Raw genomic sequence first — 26018 nt, 5'->3', positions numbered from 1 at the left:
ATAAGAGCAGCACAGAAGAAAACCCAGCAAGCAATTTCACGCTTAAAAACAGAGCCCAGACGTCTAGGCTAAAACAGGGCTGAATTTGGGCTGTCAGTGAAAGTTTGGTAGACGTCTAACCATAGCCCAAGAATAGTCTAGTCATCAATTAGACCACCATTGAACGGCGACACATAGACGTGTATTAGATGTTGAAAATGGGTCTGGGCTAAAACAAGGTTGAATTTGGGCTGTCAGTGAAGAGTTAATAGACGTTTAACCACAGCCCAAGTATAGACCAAATATACAGCTTTTAAATGACTACATATCTACCTCTAATAGACAACAGAATAGTGGCTTACGGATTGTTTTTACTCAAACAAAACAGGTTCTCACAAATGGTAATCCGTCCAAACAAATTAAATATAAAGATTTTATTAAGAAAAAGGATTACAACGTAGACAACTTAAGATAATACAACGTGATGAAAATATAAAGGAATTATTGCTAAAATATTATAAATACAAAACCTCTCATATATATGAAAATACAAACAATTTTAACAACATGCGGCAATAAAAACATAAATAATGATAAAATAAATTGTTTGGCTACATCCAAATCTAGATCTTCATCTACGCTGCTACTTGATACAGGAAGAGCATCAGATGGGTCTCTCGGTTGGCGCCAGTCTCTCGGGTAAATGGGATCCATAACTGTTGAATATGTAAGAATATGAATATAAGTAACCATTATAATTTGACTATGTTGACTGTTTTCCCATAAGACATGACTACTATCATCAAATGATTTTAAATGAAAACATGAAGGTTAAAAAAAAATCATTTATAACGTTTTTTTCTTTTTAATTTAAAAGTATTTATTACTGACCCATTTATATCTATGGAAAATATAAAGATACTTGAACAGGACACATGTTTTAGCCATGTTGCATTAGAACAACAAAATAGAAAAGTTGCTTTTCTTTTGAGAGAGCAATGTGCGGTGAATGTAATGTGTACTGATATTTATTGTACTTTGCTGACTGTATGCTGGAGAATTTGCAATAAATATTTAGTGTCAAAAGTCAAAAACTCATATTTTCATATCAAAATGATCTAGTGAGTAAAATATGCGTGGCTTTCATTACAAATTATAATAGGTAAGGTTGCACATGTTTCATGTTCACCCCTTCTGAATTCAGATAATGTAAGAGTTTGTAAGGGCACGAGGAAACCCGTGGGTATCATGGAGTAACGTTAAGTTACACTTGCATGCAGCATGTTAAGCTAACCACAACATGCCTTACTCTACACTGTTGTCCCGGTTCCTACACGTTAACATATAATGTAGATAAAAAATGAAGACATGTCAAAAAAGACACAGATACTTACAAGACCAAAGTAAATGTCTTTTTGCTTCCAGTGTTTGCAGTAAACTCTTGCCCGTTGCTCGCTGAAAGGCCGAGGTCGTAACGTCTCCCTCGTTTAAAAATGGCAGATGTCTTTATTGCGAGATGTGGCAACTCTGATGTCTACCAGGGCCGTCCCTGATGTCTAAATTTCAAGTCTCGCGTTGCCAGTAGTCATGTGTAGTAGGGCTACAGCTGCCATCTAGCGGTTGAAAATAGTAATTGCATCTTGTTTTAAATTAAAATGAAAGTCAATGTAGTGAACGTTACAGCGAAAATAAAGATAATTTAAATGTTTACTTGCATTTGATTATATGATATCACGCAGCTGCATGGGTGAAAACTACATGTAACCTATTTGGTCTGAAACAGGGCTACAACCAAGCCGTTGCTATAAGACCACTGATTGCCTCTATTTCGCCGGGTGGGCTAAAAGCAGACTACACGTAGCCTGTCCAAATAAGAGCTAAATCGTGGCTACAGATAGACCATGTCAATTTAATGACACTTAATATCTTGTAGATATTACTGACATTGCAAAAATAATGGGATATCAACCATCTCACGTGCTGCCAGGGCAAAACCCCACTTTTAATCATTTTTGACTTTTTTGACTAAAAGTGGGCTACAAATAGCCGGTCTGTCTACGAGCTAAATCGTGTCTACGCACAGGCTGCACGTAAATCATGTGTAAGAAATGAAACAAAAAACCTTGTAATCACTGTAGACCGTGTTTAAATGATGGAATATCATTCACATTGCAAGTTATTTTGGCAAAAATGTCATGTAACCACATTTAAAGTTATTGCGGCTAGTAGTGGGTTACTCATAGCTGGACTAAATCAGGTCTATAGTAAACCTAGACGGTGAAATGACGACTATTGCTTGCTGGGAAGTACTGTAATATTGAGGCACTGAACCTGCCCCCAGCAAACTCGTATTTTTTCTCCCTTAACTTTTCAGCATCTCCTTTGCGTTGTGTCGGATGTTTTCTAGGCCAAACCGTTTAATTATGTCTGATGTGGAGTGATTGATGGACTAGCCACTCATAGTAAACCTTCTTGCCTAGTCAACTCCGAAATCGCTGGAGAAAAGTGGGGGGGGGGGACAAAACATAGATTTTGAAATATGAGGGGGATAATGGCTCCTACAAGTTATAATGTTACAATTTCATCTGCCCGTTATACTTTGAGGTTCGTTACGGGCACCGTTACATTACGTCTATGTTGTAGTTAACGGTTTTACCACTCGATGTCACTGTGAGACTAGCTGTAGGTTAAGGTTTCATAGTTGTCACCTAATCATAATTCTTTGTCCTTGTCTACGCACCTTTTTGTTGGTGTTTTGTTTTGTTTTTAGCCGTTAGCCTCTTCAGTATTGCAAACGTTTAAAGAGAGAGAGACCAGCAGATGACAAAACCGTAATAAACTCTGTTAAGAATAGTGCTGTTCACTGATTGGCCATGGGATGTGTCAACGTCATTTTCTGCGACACTGTTTTGATGAGTATGGACTTTATGCCAGATTAGCTAAGATGCACCTTGTATCTCTGTGGTGCAATCAAACAAACATCAACACAGCTTCAGTCTCAAACTAACTAGTTTCAACGTATTGTTTAGTGTGGACTTTGCACCCTAACTTAAGGTAGAACTTACGTATCGCTGGTGCAAGAGGCTGCTGGTCTACAATAAATGTCAAGCGTGTAGATGACATTTCAACACAGACGATGGGGGTAGGGGGACATCTTTGTGCTATATTCATTTTCTTTTGTCAGCCCAGGAGAGCCATTGAGTGTATGCTACTACTCCTGATGTTTCTCAGTGTACCGTTTGCTGTTGTCTTTGTACTTGAGTGTATTTAAGGAGAGGGAGACCTCCAAAGGGAGCCTCAACCATCCAACCAGAGAACTGACATCTTTCTCTCCGTGGCCACGTATATAAAGAATTCATTGATTACATCTTTGACTCCGTACTTCTTAATGGAAGAATTTTCCCAGTTATCCAAACGAGCTAATTCTAGGTAGATAATGAGCAGGCTGGATGACCTGATTGCTGACCGCTGTAGCTTCACTGCTCCTAAACCTAGCTAGGTTAGATCAGATTTGTGTGTAAACTGTGTTTCAGAACAGAGTGTCAGGGCTGCAGGAAGATTAGGCAATGCACAATGGTGCTGGGAACTCAGTAACCTCCAATTTATTGCAAGACTCTGACCTCTGTACTTGCCAAACAGCCACCTAACCATATTTAATTGATGTTTAGAGTCGCCACTATCCCGTAGATGTACAGGGTCGGCAAAGGTGTTCACCACCAAGACCCAAATTAACTGGGCAGATGACAGGAAAACTGCTGACTCAGTGAGAAAAAAAGAGGTCATGCTTTGAAAACAAAGCTTTAACAGGTGGTGCAAAGATGTTGAAAAGTTAGTGGCATAGATGGTCAAAACCTCTTGGTGTCAATTTGTAATGCACTGAGGAAGCCCTGTTGCATCATTGCTGAACGGTGAAGGTGGGAACAGGGTATTTAACAGAAAAGTCCAAGTAAGAAGGTGGTTGCGGTGGATGGGTAGGCCAGAAACCGAGCAACAAAGCAGAGCATTTTAACTACCATGCATTCCAGCACGCATCATGTTAAGTCGGCTCTGCGCAGCGCCGCATGAAGTGAAACGTACCTAATGAAAGATGTTTTCAGCTTGCTACTCTGCCAACAAGTGGCAAAAATATGAAATCAATCAATTACATCAATTACATGAGGGCACAGGCCCCACATGCCTCATGTAATGGATTGATTTATTTTAGATTGAAGTGTATGAAACCTATTAGTATGTATCTCACCGGCATTAATACTGGTCATGTCAGAAAGGGATTTGACCGGAGTATAAGCACACACACCTATTTTATGTATGTTACCTGTGAGCCATGCAAACAATTTGCCATTGCTGCACAGTCACAGCTGACATGCATTGCTCTCACTACTACCTCTCCTTTAAAACGGTCTGTCTCTGTAATAAGCATGAATGGAACCTCTTCTATAAAAATACTCATAAAGTCTGTTAAGACTGCTGCTGGCTGGACATCTCTGGCTGTGCTCGTACTGGCTGAGGCTGCCTGTATTTCACCTGGGTCTGTGTGACCTGCTAAAGACGTCTGGACTGGGTCTGTGCTGGTACTGGATTTGGATCAACTGTGCTCGTACTGGCTTATGATCCAGCATCTACTCTACTGACAAATATAAGCATAGCCCCTTTAAATAATAGATACTTGCTAGATACTAATGTTATCAGCTGCATCAGGCCCATACAAACTGGCTCCCAGGTTTCCTTTAACATTTTCAAATGCTGTTTATACAGGGGCTGGGCCATATGGACAAAAATGTTATCACGATAGCTGGGTTAGCAGCGCAGAGGCTGACTCACTGCAGCTAGGCTCACATTGGACTTTCAAAGGAGAGAAAACGAGTTTACCTGACTGCTGTTCTCGAAAGTCACTGTGAGTGAGTTATTTTCTCTTCTTGTGCCCAGAAGGAAAGCCCCTCTGTGTTTATCAACACTTGCTTTCAACATTGACTTGTTTTTTGTGATATTTCATATCATTAACTACGTGCCTTTTCACATTAACCAGTAGTTTTATTTTGAAAATGTAACCGAACGTTGTATGTAGACCTATACTATTGCTAACTTCACCGGACGCTGCAGATGCAGCCAATTGTTGCTAACTTGACCGCGGAGCCCTTAACGTCCAGACACGACGCCAAGGGGTCTTGACAATCTTACTGGGGCACAGCTCATGGATACAGGGACACGTGCCCCAGTAAAAAGGGTCTGGCGACGCCTATGGCTGTCTGTATCAAGATCTATCAGCATACAACAAACTAATAGAATGGAGAGTTATTAGATGAGGAGCCGACCATCAAAACTATGAAGTTACTCTTTAAGGCACTTTTTCATAGTGGTCACTTTTCAGACTTTGGTCTATTTTGCTTCATGTCTTCTTTTACTCTAATGGAAATAAAACTTTAAGAATAAACTGTTGGTTTTAAGCCTACTAACCTCTGCTTATTTGCATCTATAGATTTCTTCTAACTAAATTACAAAGCACATTTCAGAGGGAAATATTCTTGATGTAAGTCATTAACTGGGGAAGTTTTGTGGTGATATGCTTATTTTCTTTATCCCATTCACCTGCAGTGACTTGTCAAATTTGTCACTCACTTCATTTACAAAAAAAAAGCATCCCAGAAAAAAGGAGTAGCATAGCTGCAGTACCGGAGGCTGCAGTTTCAGGACTGCAATCCTAGGACCGGAACTGCATTTCCAGTTGTTTACTTTGATACTGCCAGCTAGCTAGCTAGCTATGTTACTCTTTACAGCCACACAAAGGCGGCTTTCTCCTCTCTCTCTACTCCTCTCTCTCCTCCTCTCTCTCTCTCTCTACTCCTCTCTTTCTCCTCTCTCTCTCCTCTCTCTCTCCTCTCTCTCTCCTCCTCTCTCTCTCTCTCCTTCTCTCTCTCCTTCTCTCTCCTCCTCTCTCTCTCTACTCCTCTCTTTCTCCTCTCTCTCTCTCTCTCTCCTCCTCTCTCTCTCTCTCCTTCTCTCTCTCCTTCTCTCTCTCCTTCTCTCTACTCCTCTCTTTCTCCTCTCTCTCTCTACTCCTCTCTTTCTCCTCTCTCTCTCTACTCCTCTCTCTCTCTCTACTCCTCTCTCTCTCTCCTCCTCTCTCTCTCTACTCCTCTCTCTCCTCCTCTCTCTCTCTCTCTCTCTCTTTCTCCTCTCTCTCTCTACTCCTCTCTCTCTCTCTACTCCTCTCTTTCTCCTCTCTCTCTCTCTCCTTCTCTCTCCTCCTCCTCTCTCTCTCTACTCCTCTCTCTCCTCCTCTCTCTCTCTCTCTCTCTCCTTCTCTCTCTCCTCCTCTCTCTCTCTCTACTCCTCTCTCTCCTCTCTCTCTCTCTCTACTCCTCTCTTTCTCCTCTCTCTCTCTCTCTCTCCTTCTCTCTCCTCCTCTCTCTCTCTCCTCCTCTCTCTCTCTACTCCTCTCTCTCTCCTTCTCTCTCTCCTCTCTCTCTCCTTCTCTCTCTCTCCTCTCTCTCTCTCTCTACTCCTCTCTTTCTCCTCTCTCTCCTTCTCTCTCTCCTTCTCTCTCCCTCTCTCTCTCTCTCTCTCTCTCTCTCTCTCTCTCTCTCTGAGTGGATGCGTGAGTGTGGAGTGAGTGTGAGTTCGCGGAGCGAGTGAGTGTTTTTCTAAACTTTTTCTTGTTTCATGTCGGTTTAATGTGTTACTGTGTGTAGTTCTAAGGTTAGTTGTTGTTGTCAGGTGTGTGTGTTTGTTTGTTGTCGTGTTTTTGTGTCGGGCAGCGTTTCGCTGCTCGGCAGCATGGAGTTCTCCAGGCTGACGAGGAAACACGGACTTAAGATCTGTCCGGGTTTCCGCTGCTCCGTAGAGGAGTGTGCGTTAGCGGTGGCGGAGGTTGTCGGGGCCGGCAGCGTGAGATCTGCGGCCAGGATGAACGGGGCGGTGGTGATCTTTGTGGACGAAGTAAAAAAGCTAACGCCGCCATCACAAGCGGTATTGTGGTGAATGAAACGTTCGTACCAGTGCTGCCTCTGGCCTCACCGGCCAGAAGGGTGATTTTGTCTAACGTCCCCCCGTTCATCAGAGATGAAGTGCTGGAGAGAGAACTCTCCAGGCATGGGAAAATAGTGTCCCCTATTAAAAAAGCCCTGTCTGGGTGTAAGTCTCCTTTGCTCCAGCATGTGGTGTCTCACAGGAGACAGTTATTCATGATCCTGAATAACAGCAAGGAAGAGTTGAACTTGTCTTTTCGGCTGAAAATTGATGGGTTTGATTATGTTCTGTTTGCCACGTCAGACGTTATGAAGTGTTTCGGCTGTGGAAAGGAGGGTCATGTGATCCGAGTGTGTCCAGAAAAACCTGCTGGTACTGAATCTGGTCAGACTGCTGGAGAGGGAACATCAGGGCAGAAGGAAGCTGGAAAAAAGGGAGGAATAAGTGACAAGGAGCAAAGAGGCAGAGCTGAAATGAAGAACAGGGAGGAGGAAACAGGTGGAGACAACAGTGGTGATGGTGAACAGATGGAGGGAGGAAATCAAACTGTTAGCTGCAGAGAAAAGGACACATCAAACTGTCAAAGCATCAGTGATGAGGGAAACAAGGCAGGTGAGTCTCAACAGAGCTGTGAGACTGTGGGTGCTGATATTGAAAATAATGAGGAGGAGGAAAATGGGGAGGATGAAGATGAGGAGGAGGAGGAGGAGGAGGATGAGACGCAAAATAGTAAGACAGCTGGGCCAGAGGAGATTTTGGCAGGAAGTGCAGATATAGACATGGTTGGTGAGGAGAGCAGCCTGACAATCACTCGGCAGAAAAGAAAATCTGAAATCGACAGTAAAGGCTCAAAAGCAAAGAAGGTTACAGTCAGCAAAGACAAACAGAAGCAGAGTGTGAAGGAGTCGATGGCGGAGTATGACTCCAGTGTGGAAGGCCGTTTTGATGCAGACAGTGAGAGTGATGTCTCACTGAACAAAATAACACCAGGAGAGCTGAATGAACAGATTTATGGGGTTGAGAAAATCAAACTGTTTCTACAGAAAACAAAGAACGTAAAAGGGGTAAAAGTTGAAAGTTTCTTTCCAGACAAAGAGGCTTTTCTTAACTCAGTCAAGTCACAGCTGAGGGCCAAAGGAAGAGAGGGTTTAACTGAGCAGGAGGTTTACAGGTTGAGGAAAATAGTGGTGAAGATCAGACATGAACTTAATGAAGAAGATGGAGAGGAATCAAACTAAAGGTTTTCTTTTTCTCAGTCTGTGTGTGCTGTCTGGTTGTTTTTTTATTTTTTCAATGAGTGATTTTAAAGTTGCTCATTGAATTTAAATGGCGCTGCGGACATCAGGAAAAGGATGCAGCTATATGAGCTGATGAAGCTGAAAAGTGTTGATGTGATGTTTGTCCAGGAAACACACAGCGACAGGTCCAGTGAAACTGACTGGAGATCAGAATGGGACGGCGAGGTCGTGTTAAGCTCCTTGACCTCAGTGAGCGGGGGGGTAGCCATCCTTTTCTCTAAAAAGTTTCTGCCGATTTCTTATGAACTTAAAGAAGTGATAGAAGGAAGGCTGATGATGGTCAGAGCCAAGTTTGAGTGTTTCACTCTCACATTCATTAATGTTTATGCTCCAAATGTCGGCTCAGACAGAGTCCGTTTTATTAATACTCTCAGTGACACTCTGACTAGTTTTGGTTCAGATGATTTTTGTTTTTAGGGGGAGATTTTAATTGTACTCAGAATGATTCTTTGGACAGGAATCATGTTGAACCTCATGCTGCTTCGAAAAAGGCAATTAATGAAGTAATAAAAACACATGATTTGGTGGACGTTTGGAGGAGGTTGCACACTGAAGACCGACAGTACACCTGGGTGCATACAAGAGAAAATTTTATTTCTTTGGCTCGACTGGACAGGTTTTATTGTTTTAAACATCATTTTAGTGTTTTTAAGGCATGTAGCATTTTACCTGTACATTTTAGTGATCATTTTTTAGTGGTCTGCAGTGCTTTTATTGCAAAAACTGAAAAACGGAGTGCATACTGGCATTTTAACACCAATTTACTCAGTGATGCTAATTTCAAAGATGTTGTGGTTTATTTCTGGAAGGTGCATAGGGCTGAAAGGAACAGTTTTGTTTCTTTAAGACAATGGTGGGACTGTGGGAAGGTTAAAATCAAACAGCTCTGTCTACAGTACACTCTGAATGTCATGAGGGACATTACTAGATCAATGACGACTCTAGAGACTGAGATAGTGGAACTTTTAGGCTTGATTGAGTCCACAGGAAATCGAGAGCATTTTGAAGCCCTCAATCTAAAAAAGCTTTGTTAGCAGACCTGCTGGGCACCAAAGCCCAGGGAGCACTGGTTCGTTCACGTTTCCAGAGCATCAACCAGATGGACGCTCCGTCCAAGTTTTTCTTTGGCTTAGAAAAGACAAATGGGCAGAGCAGGTACATCCACACACTACAGTCAGCTGATGGGGAAGAACTCACGGAGCCTCATGAGATCCGGAGACGGGTGGTGCAGTTTTACTCTGAGCTGTATAAAGCGCAGCATGTGGAGCATGAACAACTGTTTGAGTGTTTCAGTGAAGGCCTGCCCAGAATCTCTGGAGATGACCATCCTGAGCTGGAGGAGCCTCTGGTTTTGGAAGAGCTGCATGCTGCCCTGCAGGGGATGGATGGAGGGAAGGCCCCAGGTATTGACGGTCTTCCTGTCGAGTTCTACAAGACCTTCTGGAAAGAGCTTGGTCAGGACTTGTTAGATGTGTTCAATGAAAGTTTTGAAAATCAGACCCTGCCTCTGAGCTGCAGGAGAGCTGTAATAACTCTGCTGCCGAAGAAAGGAGACCTCCAGGACGTCAGAAACTGGCGCCCAGTCTCCCTCCTCTGTTCGGACTACAAGATCTTGTCCAAGGCTCTGGCTAACCGGTTGAAGCAGGTGATGGAGGAAATCATTCACCTGGATCAGTCGTACTGTGTGCCTGGTAGGTCCATCACAGACAACGTGTCATTAATCAGGGATGTTTTGGATGTCTCTAGTTCTTTGGGCACTGACCTTGGTCTCATTTCGTTAGACCAAGAAAAAGCGTTTGACAGGGTTGAGCACCTTTATCTTTGGAAAGTTCTGGAGCGTTTTGGTCTCAGCCCACGTCTCATTGCTATGATAAAAGTTTTGTACAGAGACATTCAGAGTGTGCTGAAGGTTAACGGGGGTCTGAGTGCTCCCTTCACAGTAGGCAGGGGGTCAGACAGGGCTGTCCTCTGTCTGGGATGCTGTATACATTGTCCATTGAGCCCTTGTTACACAGAATCCGGTCCTGTATTCATGGTTTGGTTTTACCAGGTTTTAACACACCACACGTTTTATCTGCTTATGCTGATGATGTCATGCTCCTGGTCAGAAATCAAGCTGAAATTAATATTGTTGGAATATTGTGTCTGAGTTTGGTCTTATCTCTGCTGCAAAAGTGAATTGGACAAAAAGTGAAGCTCTAGCAGTTGGAAACTGGTTTGGTGGTCTTCCGGTCCTGCCGGGGGGTTGGGATGGAGAAATGATGGTATAAAGTATCTAGGTGTTTATCTTGGCAAAGAAGAAATGGTGAAAAGAAACTGGGAGGGCATGATAGAGACGATGAAAGGAAGGTTGAAAAAGTGGAAATGGCTGCTTGCTCAGATGTCCTTTAGAGGAAGAACTCTAGTAATCAACAACCTTGTAGCTTCAGCACTGTGGCATCGTTTAGCTTGTATGGAGCCACCTGCTGGCTTACTCTCAAAACTACAAGCAGTTTTAGTGGACTTTTTTTGGGACAGGTTACACTGGGTACCTCAGAGTGTGCTTTTTTTACCAAAAGAAGAAGGGGGGCAAGGCCTGGTACACCTAGCAAGCAGAGTGGCAACTTTTCGATTTCAATTTGCACAGAGATATCTGACTGGTTTTAAATACCCAGTGTGGAAAGAGTTTGCAAGCAGCATTTTAAGGAGAGCAGACAGGTTAGGACTTGACACTGCTTTGTTTTTAATGGATGTTGGTTATTTAAATTTGTCTGTATTGCCTGATTTTTATAAGGGAGTTTTTAAGGCCTGGCACCTTTTTAAGAAGAGACGGTTGGAGCCGTCAGTCTCCCTGTACTGGTTACTGAACGAGCCTCTGATCGGTGGATCCACAATGGACATACAGGACAGTGGTACACCAGGCCTCCATCACACACTCCGTTCGGCTGGCGTTACAACTCTCAGACGGATAGTGGATGTAGCTGGACCTGGTTTTATGAACACTGAGGCTGTGGCTGCACTAATTGGACTAAAATCTGTGCGTCACGTGAGGAACATTCTGAATGGTTGGACTAACAAACTAACAGCAGCGGATAATGAGCTGTTGAGGATGTACTGGAAAGGTGAGGAAGCTCCGGACGAAGAGGACCCTTTTCCAGAGTTGGGACTGGTACCCAATCTTGACTGTTGTTCCAGTCTATTGTTGGATGTCAGGCATCAGAAGGTCCCAGATCTGCACACGGTGACGGGTAAAATGATTTACAGGTGTTGTGTGAAGGTGTTGTGTAAAAACAAGTTAAATGGTAGAAGTGACACAGTGTGGAGGGAGAAACTGGGGGTTAGTAACGCTGTGAAGCCCACCTGGAGAGTCGTTTACAAACTTCCTTTAAAGAAGCGTACAGGTGACTTACAGTGGAGAATATTACATGGGGCTGTTGCGGTGAATTCTTTTATCTCTGTGATTAATCCCTCTGTCTCTGACGGCTGTCCTTTCTGTGGGCTGCTGGAAACTGTTTTCATTGTTTTTTAGAGTGCAGCAGACTGGGGGAACTGTTCAATGTGTTGGGGTGCTTGTTTTCTTCTTTTAATGAAGTGTGGTCTAACACTGCTTTTGTTTTTGGAGCAGGTTACAGGAAGACCAATGCAACAAAGTGGCAACTGTTAAATTTTATTTTAGGAGAAGCCAAACTGTCCATATACTTGAGTAGGAAGAAGCAGGTAGAAGGACGGCTGTGTGGGACGTAGTCCCTGTGTTCACCTCTCTGGTCAAAGCCAGAGTGTTAGTGGATTTTAAGTTCCATCAGCTGATGAACAGCTTGGATGTGTTTGTACGTCAGTGGTGTTATGATGATGTCATCTGTTCTGTGGTGGATGAAGAAGTAAGTTTTAGTCGTGTTTTCAGCTAATTTGATGTTTTTATTCGTGTGGAAGGTTTTTCTTTTTTCTAAATGTCAACCGGTTTTGATTCTCTGACTTATTGAGTGTTGCTATGTTTGTGAATCAGTGATGTTTTATTAAAGTGGTTTTTAAAAAGTCAAAGTCTCTCTCTCTCTCTCTCTCTCTCTCTCTACTCCTCTCTTTCTCCTCTCTCTCCTCTCTCTCTCCTTCTCTCTCCTCTCTCTCTCTCTCTCTCTCTCTCTCTCTCTCTCTCCTCTCTCTCTCTCTCTCTCTCTCTCTCTCTCTCTCTCTCTCTCTCTCTCCTTCTCTCTCTCCTCTCTCTCTCTCTCCTCTCTCTCTCTCTCTCCTCTCTCTCCTCCTCTCTCTCCTTCTCTCTCTCCTCCTCTCTCTCTCTACCCCTCTCTCATAAATTCATAAAGATGCTGTTTGTTCTGTTTTTGTAGTTTATTCCACAGAAACTCTATATTTGTTAAGCTATAAGATGTTCAATAAAAGGCTTCAAGTAGACCCAGATCAGCCCAGATAATCCTGATCGGAGCACCTCTACAGTTGTCTTGACATATGAATTTAGTAATTAGTTAATTGGTTTAAATGTAATGTATTACAGATTACAGAATCAGATTTAATTACATGAATAACAACAACAACAAATATTTTAAAATATACTTTTTGAGGTTCCTGAGTATTTGTAACTACGTTGCACCAAGTATAGCACATCACAAATAAAACATCTAATCAATAGTGCACCTTTGATGAGCTGGACCAATCAATTTAGTATATGGTGTATTACCTCTTTTTCTTATATACATGACAGAAGAATATAAAATGAATGATTTTTCAAAAGTGTTGACACCTAAATTGTCGGCTCATTAAAGAAACGGACACATGAGTTGTGTCAAATCTGATGCAACACCTGTTGTCCCTGAGCTGCTGCAGCACATGTGTTAAAATGTTAATGTTGTTTTTAACGGATCTGTTCTAAGAGTGTAGATCAAATATCATTTGAGACTGCAACCCACCAAAAATGCAAAGAAGATACTTCTTTATCAGTGCTTGCTCACCATGGATATGTCTGCAATCATTTGGTTCCACTAACGGTTGTAATTTTCCATCATAAAGAAGAATAAGAAGTGATCAAATGGTGCAATATGCATTTTCAGTAAGAGCGCAACAGCCATGTTTGATCTGAGACCCTGCAAATTCATGCAATACACAGGTATTAGTGTACTAAGTGTACTACAGCAAAGTGAACTAAAGGAAAGTAGAGGGAGCTGAAACAGACTAAGGATGTTAGGATGAAAGAAACCCAGATTAAAGAGGTGACGTTGGACTGAGGTGATGATCAGATCAGAGGGAGGAAGGTTATCTTACCGTGCACGAGGATCACAAACACCACAAACATCTTCATCTTCCTGTAGAAACTCCAACAAGCACAAAGTTAATCTGCTTCTCACTAAAGGAAGTCTTCAGAAACACAGTGAGGACATCAGTTCACAGCCAGCTGTCCCTTTCCTCCTCCTGATAATCTGCTGAAAACTTTACTTTCGATTTGAAAAATGTGCCGTAACACTTACAGAAGGACTGTGGGGTGCAGTTAGGGGAAGGAGTAAGTCAGGTCATGTGACAAGCAACAGCAACCAGATAGAAATGTTGTTTCATTTCAGTTCATGAGAAATAGACAATGTCACGATCCTTTCCTGAGTGCTGTGTTTTCAGGTTTGGGTTTGTAGCAGCTATTTAGTCTGTGTTTCGGTTCCATGTCTGGTATTTATGTCGTAGTATTTACTCCTTGTCCTTGTACTTCAGTGTTGTGTTTTTGATCTGTTATGTAGTCTGTCTGTGTTTTGGGTTTCAGTCATGTCTGGTGTCTAGTTTACTCTGTGTGTTTGTGCTGGTTGGTCTGTCTGTGTGTCTGGTTTTGTGGTTATCCACATCTTTAAGTTCCTTAGTATCTGTCTTGTCTCGTATCTTAGTTCTTAGTCCCGTACCTTAGTTTATGTGTACTTCTGTGTACTTATGTGAGTTCTGTTTTATCATTGCTTCAGTCTGTGTTCCTTGTTGTTCATGAATGGTGTTTTGCATCTGCGTCTCTCTGTTCCCCCCTGCTGTCTCTCTGCCTCGTTACCCTGATCCCAGTCACCTGTGTTGCTCCCGCCCTGCTCGTTAGTCCCTGTGTGGAAATGTCCGGTGTTTCTGTTCATTCCCTGTCCGGTCATTGTCGCGTGTCTGCGCTCTGTCCCTCGTTGTATGGTTGTAGCCTGCTCTGTCTTGTCTTGCTTGTTTCCTGCCTGTTCCCCATCAGTTCTTTGGATTTTGGACCATGCACCCGTTTCTGGATTTTTCTGTTGGATCAGCTTTGTTTTCTTGGACTGTTATTTTGGATTCCCTCTGCTCAGCCACTCTGTTTGTAAGTGTGCTTGCCCTCGGTTTGTTTCATTAAACCTTTGAACTATACCTGCTCCTCTCTGTGTCCTGCGTTTGCGTCCACCACCCTGCTTCCAACTTGCTCACCACACATAAACCCTGACAGACAATGGACCTCGTGCAAGAATATTTTCCTGTTCTTCTTGCAAAACTCTAAACATAACAAAATTATATATATTTTGTGTTAGAGTGGGTGCTTTGCGCCTGTGAGGATCTTTTTATGTCTTTTTCTGATTGGCTGGATTTGGAGGTTCAGCCTGGGGAGTGCCTGCTGCTGATTGGTCCATTCAAACATCCTGTCTTTTAAAATATTGGGTTTCCAGCAGTCTGACAGCAGCAAACCAAGCCCTTTGTGTTTGTTTAATGTGTTAGAGCTGTGAGATTAGAGTAAGTCTCCAGAGGGCTGTTTCACAAAACCAAGATAGCGGATTAAACCGGGATTTTCCAGATATCCTGGCTGAATTTAGCCCTGACTCGGGGTCACTGAGGCAGTAGCACGTAAGTTACTGTGGAGATTTATTCTGTGCAGCTAGCCTGCTCCAGACCAGGCTAACAGCCAGGCTTAGTTACTCCTGGTCCCTTATCTGTTCAGTCAGCAGTCACTCTGATCAGAAACCAATGTGTTGTCTCAGGTTTTCCATGTTCTCATGTTTGTGTTTTACATTATTTGTATAAGCCTGCAGGAAGCACACAACCTATCCTGCAAATTTAGTATTAATTCCTCGTCAGCCACAGCCTGTCGAAAAAAGTGGGCCAGATAATGTTTTTAACTGAAACCTGGTTGGACCAAGATAACAGTGCAGCTGTCCTTATCGAGTCTACCCCTCCCAACTTCACTTTGAGTGAAGCTAGAGTGCATAAGAGAGGAGGTGGAGTTGCCGACTCCCTCCAATGCAAAAAGATGTCTTATGGGAATTTTGCTTCTTTTGAATATGTGGCTCTTCAGCTGAATTCCTCTTCTCGAGCTATTTTTCTAAATATCTACAGGCCCCCTAAATACTGTGCCACCTTTTTTGATGACTTTGGTGAACTGCTGTCTATAATCTGTATTGACTTTGACTGTGCTGTTATTGTTGGTGATTTTAACATGTTGACAACCCCCAGGACAGAGGGACCAAAGAACTGTGTTGTGTTGATAATTATGGACTGACTCAACATGTGACGAGGCCCACGCACAATAAGGGGCACACTTTGGACTTGGTCATCTCCAAGGGTCTGGACATTTCCAAGGTTGTGGTGACTCATGTTGCTCTCTGATCATTCCTGTGTTTTCTTTGAGAGTGCTATCTGCGTGCACACAAATGTACAAACAGAGGTGATCACAAAACGGCATATCACTGAAAACACTAGTGAAAAATTTATTGAGGCTTTCTCCTCAACACCCGCCCTCTCACGGGTCTCAGTCAATGAGCTTGTAGATAATTTCAGTTCTAAAATTACAAATGTTCTTGATGCCATTGCACCAGCCAAGGTGAAGGTGGTCTCTGGTAAGATCTCCATGGAGAAATGCCACGCTGGTTAGAACTCAAAAAAGAGAGTGTTGAAAAGCTGAACGCAGGTGGCGGAAAACAAATCTCCAGGTTCATTATGACATCTATAAAGAGAGACTTCACATTTATAATTTAGAACTGAGAAATGCAAGGCGGTCCTTCTTCTCTGACATCATCACCAAAAACACTAATAATGCACGTGCCCTGTTTTCTACTGTCGACAGGATAACCAACCCTCCTGTGTCTGTAGCCTCTGACCTTCTATCCACCAGGGCCTGCAATGAATTTACCTCCTTCTTCACAGACAAAATTCAAACAATTAGACAAGCAGTCAGTGCCTCCATGTCAGTAACAGGATATGTCTTGTCCCTGTGTCCACTTGAAAACAATTCATATAGCATGAGACAATTTGATTCTATTAACCATAAAAACCTGGAGGACATAATACAACATCTGAAATCCTCCTCATGCTGCCTTGATATTCTGCCAACAGTTTTTTTTTTTTTAAATGTGTCTAAATGCATGGCCTCAGATCTACTACAAATTGTCAACATGTCTCTCCTCTCAGGTTTTTTCCCACAGGCCCTGAAAACTGCAGTCATTAAGCCACTCTTAAAAAAGAGCAATCTGGACAGTTCAATAATGATTAATTATAGGCCCATATTAAAACTCCCATTTTTAAGTAAAATCATTGAAAAAGCTGTTTCTCAACAGCTTAGTGCTTTCTTGGCACTAAATAACTGTTTTGATGTCTTCCAGTCAGGTTTTCGACCACACCACAGCACTGAGACGGCTCTTGTTAAGGTCTTCAATGACATCCATTTAAACACTCATTTTGGTCAGCTCAGATTTGTGATTACCTATAGCCACAAAGTAGTCCCTGTCCTTTAAGTAGGATTCAAAGCAGTTTAGTACTGTGCCAGAAAGTCCAACCCAGTTTTCAAGTCTGTCCAGTAATATGTTGTGGTCGACCGTGTCGAATGCAGCACTGAGATCCAATAATACTAAGACTGAAATTCTGCCACTGTCCCAGAATTTTCTTCAATTAAACAAGGATAAAACTGAAGTTATTGTTTTTGGAGCCAGGGAGGAATGATTGAAAGTCAGTGCTCGACTTCAGTCTGTAATGTTAAGAACCACAAATCAAGCCAGAAATCTTGGTGTAGTCATGGACTGAATTTGAGGAGCCATATTAAGACAATTACAAAGTCAGCCTACTATCACCTGAAGAATATATCAAGGATTAAAGGACTTGTGTCTCAGCAGGACCTGGAAAGGCTTATCCATGCATTTATCTTCAGTCGACTTGACTACTGTAACAGTGTCCTTACAGGGCTCCTTAAGAAATCCATCAGACAGCTGCAGCTGATTCAGAACACTGCTGCTCGAGTCCTCACTAAGACCAAAAAGGTGGATCACATCACTCCAGTTCTGAGGTCTTTACATTGGCTCCCTGTATATCAAAGAATTGATTTCAAAATCCTGCTGTTAGTTTATAAAGCACTGAATGGTTTAGGGCCAAAATACATTTCTGATCTTCTGCTTCGTTACGAACCATCCAGACCTCTCAGGTCGTCTGGGGCAGGTCTGCTTTCTGTCGGTTTGGATAAAAGCCTCAGCTAAATGAATAAATGGAATGTAATGTACTGTTTTCATTTGTGGGGATTGTTGACAAGCCATTGTCTTGAGAAGAGATTATTAAAGAAAAATGGTTTTTGGATGCCGTTAGCAATTGTGAGGATACTGAAATGTTGTACTGTGCATCCACAGCCATATGAAACCAAAAGTGAAATTCGCTATTTCAATGTAATTATGGAAAGGCCACAAAGTAGGAATGCATTATTTACACAACATTTTTCCAATAATTCAGCATATAGCTAGACTTCATTCCAAGCATTTTTCAGGCCAACGTACATGGGCTGTTGTCTTTTGGCTTAGGTCAGGCTACACAAAATTACCCATCTGAATTTGGGAAGCAAGACCAGGTTAACAGTTACATCATTTTATCACCTCGTCATCAGATTCTTGATGCAACAGCCTCACTGCACTACTCTGCCAAGTATTATAAAACAGTAAATTTTACAATCATGACAATCAATTCAATGTGTTACTTACTAATTCTCCTTCACCTTCCCTCTCTTTATTTGTTTATATGTTTTTTTCAGTGCAAAGACCTGGCCTCCATCCTGGCAGCCAGCCTGCAGATATGCAACATACATTGCAAACATGCATTTCCCTTGTTCTTGTTAAGTGTATTTTCTTTACATATTTCTTGTATTGTTCCATAACATTGTCATGTTACATCAGCTAAGCAGTTTCTAATGTAATTTGAACTTTATATTCTTCATGGTTTTTCTTCAAGCTTGTTGCAGCCTCTTTTATCTGTATGGATTCAATAAAGTGCAACAGTCAACAGACTTAACATTTCTTTAATTTGAAGTTGGAGTGCTTTATTAGGGGACATAGCTCAATATTGAAGAATCATTTATGATTTCTTATTAAAATAAATTTAAACTAAATGAGCAACTTCCCATTTTATTCACAGGCTGCGAAATGCCTTCATTTGTATTAGTAATCTTTCTACCTCTTGTGCTAAATTACAGTACCATGATTAACTATGAAATCATGCCATATCCTAATTTGCATAGCATACTATTTGGACTAACCTTATGTAGCAGTTACTCATCTTGAAGCTGATTGTGTGTTGACAATGTAAAATATTTGATGGGAATAAAAATGTGCATTTTACAAATGGGACTACATGCAACCACACGCACACACTTAGATAATCTTAAATACAGTGTTGTTTTTGGTACTACATTTGTTCATTTTCCATTTTTGTTATTCATAACAAAATTTAGTTTAAGCTATGACAATTTAACTATACCTAACAAAATAAATGAAGTGTACTATGTGACATTTTCAGATTTGATTTATTATGAAGTTTGGCAATCTGTGACATAACTAGTTTTTTATGGATGGTTTTTATTTAGGGGATGTTTAGGAGTAATTTGTAGCCTTATATTAGTAAGTTTAGCCTTTTACAAACAACGTGACTACGCACTGTAAATGTTTTAATTTACTATGGGTGTTTTTCATATATCATTGACCAAACAATACCATACACTGTTCATATCACTGACCACCTAACTTACATAGCACCTTAATCCTTACTAACAAAATGCAGTATTGCGTAGGTACTGATAACTGCAAATGCTAACATTACTAAGCACTCAGGAGAAATTTTATTTTTTATTTTCATGGCGGCCAAACAAACTAATTCTAATAAAAGAATATACAAATGCCTAAAGCTCCTTAATTACACTTAACGTAGCGCCTTCATTAGGAGCTACGTTACGCAACTCCGGCCGAGATTGAACACAACCCGAAACGCGTGTATATAGGCCTACTTGCTAAAATCGCCTTAATAAATCACCACCTGTTTTTTCAAATAAACCACATAAATTCAGTGTAATATATGCTTCGTCTGCAGTTAAACATTTAGATATTCTCCTGTTATGTGTTTCTATGAAAACCCTATTTTGCAAACCGGAAGAACTACTTACTGCTGATTTGTTTTGTTTTTAAGCTCTGAAAATATCTAAAATAAATCAAAATACTTTACTTTTGCATACCATACAACACCTAAATACAGTGTAAGTACTAGTTCGGCTGTACTAGATATTTAATATATTCAGTGCATACATCTTTTTACGACCCTATTCACAGCCTTACTTTGCAAACCGGAAAAACTACAAATATGATACTAATTAGTATCAAGAGGCGCGGCTAGAGGGAATTGTAGTTTAAAAAAATATGACTCAAGATACTGGAATTGGAATTTGTAAGTAATGAAGTAAGAATACATTGATGGGTTTAAGGGGTTGGGAATCACATAATAAATACCTTACTGTTAAATAGGTGAAGTCAAGTTTGAACCATTTTTGACAGCACCCCCTCTTGGTGACTCTATCCATATGGGTACAGCCATATAGCTGAAGTCAAGAGCTATTTATAACAGTTGGTTTCATGTCTGTGGCCCCTTCTGTTCCTGAATGACAAGCTTTCCAACATGCACCAAGGTGAAGGTTCAGAGGTCAATGTTTCAAAGCAGGAGCCATTTACAACCTTCAGACTGACATATGTTCCTCTCCAGGTCGAGCCCTTTCCAACAATATATTTGGTTTAGTCCTACGACAAAGTTTCAATTTTAACACTTCACAGACACAGCCTTGGCTAGTTTCATTGAGAACTTTGAGACTGCGACCTCAACTTGTATAGATTGTTTTAGAAATATAATATTATAACAATACTGCACACATGTATATACCGCAGCCAAGCAACAAACAGACTATTTGAGTGTTTTGGCCAGAGTCATGAACTTATGAGCATCAGCATTAGTATAAAAGATGCAATTAGGTGTCCAAATAGTACTTTCAAATGATGTCAGTGGTGGATGATGTTTTCAGATCATTTACTTAAGTAAAAGTACTAATAATTTACTGGACAAATACTCTGTTACAAGTAAAAGTAAAATAACGCATTGATAATGTTACTTAAGTAAAATTATGAAAGTATAATCAGGAAAATGTAAAGTATTGATAGTAAAAGTATTCAAAGCAGAAAGAAAATCGTTCTATTATCATGATATTATTATTCCTCATGTGTTGATGTAAAAGCAGGATTTTACTTCACACTGCTTGTTTCAGCATCACAACAAAGACATTTCTTTATACAGTTTTACAGGATGTAAGTGAAAAATGATTGGATTTGTCTGTCTGTATGTATGTATGTACATTTAGATGATGTCATGTGGAAAACATAAAAGAAAAACATTTAGGGTTTCAGTGCTATTTGACGGTATTCAGTATGCTTTCACTACTAATAACTACAAAATAATATGGGTAGTATATGCATATTGCATACAAATATAAATCCACATATATTATGGAAATACCAAAGTACATTAGAATTATACTATATAATCTAAATTACCATTGAATCTTCATTAGATTTTCACGACAATTCGATGACGACAATTAATAATTTAAAGCAGCAATAAGCAGTTTTGGTCTGCAACCAGCAAGTTCAACTGTTAGAAAAACATTGATTTATTTATCTCTTCTATTTTTTTAAATAAAATAAAACACCTACAGAATCTTGACATTCTAGCAAAACTTTCCTGTTGATACTTTGGTACAGCTAATTAAAACAGAGGCAAGGCAAGTTTTTCTGTACAAATCAGTTCCTCTGTGTTGTTTGGTAGTGGTCTTTAGGTGTCTTCTTCCTCAGACTCGGGGCTGGTGAAGCTATTGTCATCCCACTGCTCAATGTCCTCCTGTATGGAAAGAAAATCACATTCCATAGTGGCTGTACTGCTGTTTGCATTAACCGCCTGTTTGTGTTGACTTCTAAGTGACTGACCCCTCCGATTGAGGACACTGTTGAGTCCATGTGTCGCGTCCTCTGTCAGGTCACCGAAACCTGTAGAGGAATTGTGGAAAAAAATAGAAAGAGAAACATGACATTTCTAATTTGTTATGCTGAGTTTGCAACTTCCACATAACCTTTTAGTCATTATTATATTTAGTGTATTTACAACTTATACATTGTGCACACTGGTGCTAAATAGCTGGTCGGCACAGTGCCTGATCACAACTGGAGATTTATATATATATATATATATATATATATATATATATATATATTATAAATAAATACTAAAATTAACAGATCTTGTACATACTGCTGGTTTTGATGCGCTCCAAAGTCTGTCCTCTGAGTGACTCCACTTGATGTGCTGAGACATCTCCTTTACCAGGATGCTCTGCTCCTCCTCCAAGCGTTTCAGCAGCATTACCTGGTCGAAGATAGATCTCTCCAACCTGAAGGTGTTGCCTTTGGTTGTGGAAAGGAACGGAATAGTGGACAAGGAATGTTTTTTATTATATTATAACAGAATGATGTTATTTCTGAGACATCTTTTTAGCGACAGCATTGGTTCTGTAGAATACAAACAATTTCTAAATATGAATACAAGTCACAATAATATCATTTGGATGGACATCTTGTGAAATTGTGATGGTCAAGCATTTTATTTGTGATTACTACAGCAGAATAACATGGTGTTGATCTCACTATTCAATGTTTATGCTCCATGATAAATATTTCCATATTTTGGTATTCATGATATTTTTTATTTCAATGCATCATCCCATTCCTGTGTTGTTGCATGAGAAGTAACAAAAAGGACAGTGGTAAATATGGAGATGTGCTTGGAACCATTGCTACATGTGAGGATCGAAAAGGGATTAAAATTTGTAAAGCCAATGTAGAGTGATGCCATAGGCTTATACTATGGAAATCAACTAAAAGAACAAGCTAAACTAGCAATTCATCCATATCATAGCATCTTCATGTCTCTGCCATGGTAGGATGTATCCCTCTGTCAGACTGCAAGCCAACTCCTCGTCAATCGGATCTGCTTCCACTACGTGTTGTATTGCGAGACCTTTTCGCGAAGCTTCTTCTTTAACTCAGTACAACCTGGAGTGTAGACTCTCTCTAAATAGATTAAACAAAACAATTGGACAAGAGACACAATTAGTGGCATTTTCAAAATATAGCCACCTTCTATTATTTGTATAAAGGTACAGTCATCATAGACGTTAAACTTGTAGTTTAAGAGAAAACATGTGTACTGTATTATCCTAGGAATTTGGGAACCCTTACGCACGCGTGCATTTAGAATAGCTGAAAACAACTGAACTGCCTATTCTTTATTTGAACTCATACATAAAGGATGTACTTTATCCGTCACACCAGGCGTGTTACTAAGATGACAAAAACTTTTTGGTGTTATGGTTTCTATTAAGGCTCTTTGTAGCCACAGTTACAGTTACATACCTGCTCCACTTCCTGTCCCACTGTGTTTCCTGCTCCATCCTGGCTTCTGCCGCCCCATCTCACCTGCCACACAGAGTGAGAAGTGCTATGTAGCAGTACTTCAGAAGTATTGATATAACATCATCTAATCAGGCATAACATGCACAAATGTAAAGATAATCCTTTGCATTGAAGATTGCTTGAATGTCATATCTACATTAGCACAAACAATTATCTCTAAAACATCTCATGACACAAGCTTTTTATCCCTGTCCTACAAATTTGAACAAGCAGCTGAAAAGCAGTTGGTGAAAGATAACACACAGCACGTTCTATTATCCGACCCATTATTTCCCTATAGCTACAGCCACACCAGACTTAACGTTACTGCATTTTGCTGTATGGGCTTTGGCTTGCATGACGCTCAGGAATGGCCTCATTTCTGTCAATGGCAGAAGCTCTGGTAACCCCTCTGCTACGTTGTTGAGGTAGGGCCAGTACCTAAAAAGCAGGAGCGGCATCGTGTGAGCGTAACAAAGATCCTTTTTCTCTAACTAACATCACTGTAAAGCTGAGAAACAAGACATTTTAATCATGGAGTTGAGTGGACAATAAGGATTACCTGCATGTAACATCTACACAGAAGAAGGTAACATTTGCCTTCTTTGACATCTCTCTGAGAAGAAACATTGGGTAAGCAAATATTTCTCCACGGTAATGGTTTAGTCCTCGTAAGAGAAACCCATGTCTGATAAATCAGAAGAAAATCTAGTGGTTAAGAATCAATTAACCCAGTAAGGCCTGGCTTAAGCACACATCTCTGTCACCTGAGTGCCTATAACAAAATATATGATAAATACTTGGCCACTACTACTAAGGATGGATAAATACCACTCTGCAAGCAAACGTGTGAAATGCTTTAAATTTTTACTCAGAATAAGACTTGGACGGGCATTAAAACTCAAATATCAACCTCAAGAATCACACACACACACACACACACTTGAACGCCCTCCTCGTCTATCTGAGCACCAGACCTTTTGGATATCTCTCTGCCAGCGGTGAACTTGGCAGTACCGTCCTCATATATGGGTGGCTCCTCAGTCCTGTCCATGATAAGATAACATGCGTCAGTAGTACTACATTTACTATTTGTTAAAATGTATGTTATGATCACTGAAAGACAAGTCTAAAATAAACTTCTGAAAAATACCTATACCTACCCTTTTGACTTGCTGAAGCGGTAATGTTTTGGGTTTCCATCAGAGCAGACAGCCAACATGTCTGGAGAACATGCTGGACACTCAAAATGATGGACCTGGCACGTTTCCTCTCCTTTGTACTGACAGAAGGTAAACTCAAAAAAGCTTTGCTGAAATGTATCAGCACAGATACTGCCTGCCTGCATATTAAGAGATGTTTGGGTAGGTTTTTTTTGAAGCAATGCCCACAGTTAAATATTAGGTATACAGTAATATGATTTTGTTTATATGTTTCAGTGGTATTCAGGCAGACTTACCCTTCCAGCTTGAACAGATCTGTGCTCCAACATTTTCAGGAAGGCCTGCCTGGACATGGCCGGTGCCGTCACCTTCATATGTTCGAATGAGGTGAAGACATCAAACTTGTACAGGGTCTGGCAGCTGCTGCTAGCTGGCCAGTACCGATAAACAAGCAGGTCCTTCACCTCGGGGGTCCGTTCTGCAGAGCGGGAGGGACAAGATTTCCGAGGCAAGCAGAGATCGTATCGTCCTGTGAACAAGTGAATATACTGTAGTAATCAAATTGCAACAGACTGCCTTCTAAACAGAGATTCAAATATATGATATATTAGCTATTTGCCTGAAAATGACAGGTGATAAAAAGCTTTGCGTTGCACACAGTGGGAAAGTTCTATTGTACAATAGTACTTGCACAAAAAGGAGGGCTTTCAGAACAACATACCATTGATGGTGACCACAGAAATATGCTTCCCTGGAGTGATTGTGAGGTCACGAGTGCATTCACTAATTGACCTTGGTGCAGGAACAGGCAGCTGACATACTGCAAAACAGAAAGAAGTTATGAAGGGTGTATCTGCAGCTTCTCTTCGGTCCCTTAGATGCATTTCCCAAAACCTCGTATTCAAAATAGAGCTTTAAAACCCAACAATTAATCCAAACTGGCCACAGCACTATTCCAACTGTAACTGTCACTATGTTGAAACAACATGTAAATGCTGAAGCACATTTTGAAAAATATTAAGACGCAATTGCCTTAACTGGTCAAAGTTATGCTGGTCAGAACTGTCAAAACCAATCAGACTTTTGTTATTCAGCTATTAAATTTCACAATTGCACATTAGAGGTTAGAGAATAAGCTTAGAATGAGATTAGCATTTTAGAAAAAACATCTAAGCCATTTAGAAACACTGTTAAATATAAACACATGCGCTCTCTACAACAACATTTGAGGAATTACACTATCAGTGCAAGACGATTTGATATAATGCTAATTTTAACATACTTTGTTCACAAAACTGAGCCGGGCCATTTTCATTCACCACCACAGCACTTGTAGGGGGATGGGCTCCAGGAATCCATGGAACACAGCCTCTCTGTCATGGAAGACGTTTCTCTTGTGGGCCTCCATGTCACAGGCAGCACAGAGGAACTCCATGTCCAGCGGTACACAGTCCAGGCACCTAATCACAGCTCCTACAGCACGGCATCTGTTGTTCCCAAGCAGAAACCATTCTGTCTGTTCCCTCCGGAACCTGGACTGCAGTTATGGTGTCCCTTTACTCTTGGAGTCTTGTTTCTAAAAAACAAAAATATACATTCACTTGTCCTTAAAAGGTCTGAACTCATGATGATCACACACAAGTATATATCAGTGATACTCTGAGTCTGTAGTGGAACTCACAAAACATAATGCTTGATTATGATTAATTAAATGAGTAAATAAATGGTGGAAATTGGAAAAACTGTAGTGTAGTGTTACTACTGTAACGCTCAGTATTCTCACCAGGACTTGCCAACTCTTGATCTTCTATCTGAAGGCCTTCCTCATGCACAGGATCCCTTCTTCTGGATTGAGAAGCAGCTGCAGAGACAATCAT

At 40.8% G+C, this 26018-nt stretch overlaps 3 protein-coding genes across 3 annotated transcripts in view; 1 reads left to right on the top strand and 2 right to left on the bottom strand.

The window, feature by feature from the left end:
• Window positions 1-13684, bottom strand: part of LOC119884497 — a 29124-nt gene extending 15440 nt beyond the window's left edge. The window contains exon 1 of the mRNA XM_038694897.1: window positions 13491-13684. Coding sequence (XP_038550825.1) covers window positions 13491-13527 — 37 coding nt within the window. The 5' untranslated portion in view covers window positions 13528-13684. The remainder of the gene's footprint in view (window positions 1-13490) is intronic.
• LOC119884498 (cilia- and flagella-associated protein 251-like) lies at window positions 6727-9248 on the top strand. The gene is made up of 2 exons (XM_038694898.1): window positions 6727-7200; window positions 7342-9248. The coding sequence occupies exon 2, from the start codon at window positions 7419-7421 to the stop codon at window positions 8181-8183; it is 765 nt and encodes a 254-aa protein (XP_038550826.1). The 5' UTR covers window positions 6727-7200; window positions 7342-7418; the 3' UTR covers window positions 8184-9248.
• A 4761-nt stretch (window positions 13685-18445) lies between the features above and the next one.
• On the bottom strand, window positions 18446-25513 carry LOC119884499. The gene is made up of 11 exons (XM_038694899.1): window positions 25424-25513; window positions 24863-24961; window positions 24438-24670; window positions 24142-24320; window positions 23956-24024; window positions 23541-23666; window positions 23307-23419; window positions 22940-23002; window positions 22580-22597; window positions 21780-21931; window positions 18446-21517 (listed from the first exon to the last, which is right to left on the bottom strand). Exons 3-11 carry the CDS (start codon window positions 24513-24515, stop codon window positions 21503-21505), a joined length of 813 nt encoding a protein of 270 aa, XP_038550827.1. The 5' UTR covers window positions 24516-24670; window positions 24863-24961; window positions 25424-25513; the 3' UTR covers window positions 18446-21502.
• Between the last annotated feature and the right edge of the window lie 505 nt (window positions 25514-26018).

The sequence above is a fragment of the Micropterus salmoides genome, unplaced genomic scaffold, assembly GCF_014851395.1.
Source record: "Micropterus salmoides isolate LMB-PRFRI ecotype aquatic unplaced genomic scaffold, ASM1485139v1 Ms_hic_scaffold_35, whole genome shotgun sequence".
Classification (NCBI taxonomy): domain Eukaryota; kingdom Metazoa; phylum Chordata; class Actinopteri; order Centrarchiformes; family Centrarchidae; genus Micropterus; species Micropterus salmoides.
This window is presented reverse-complemented; position numbering and strand designations above follow the sequence as displayed.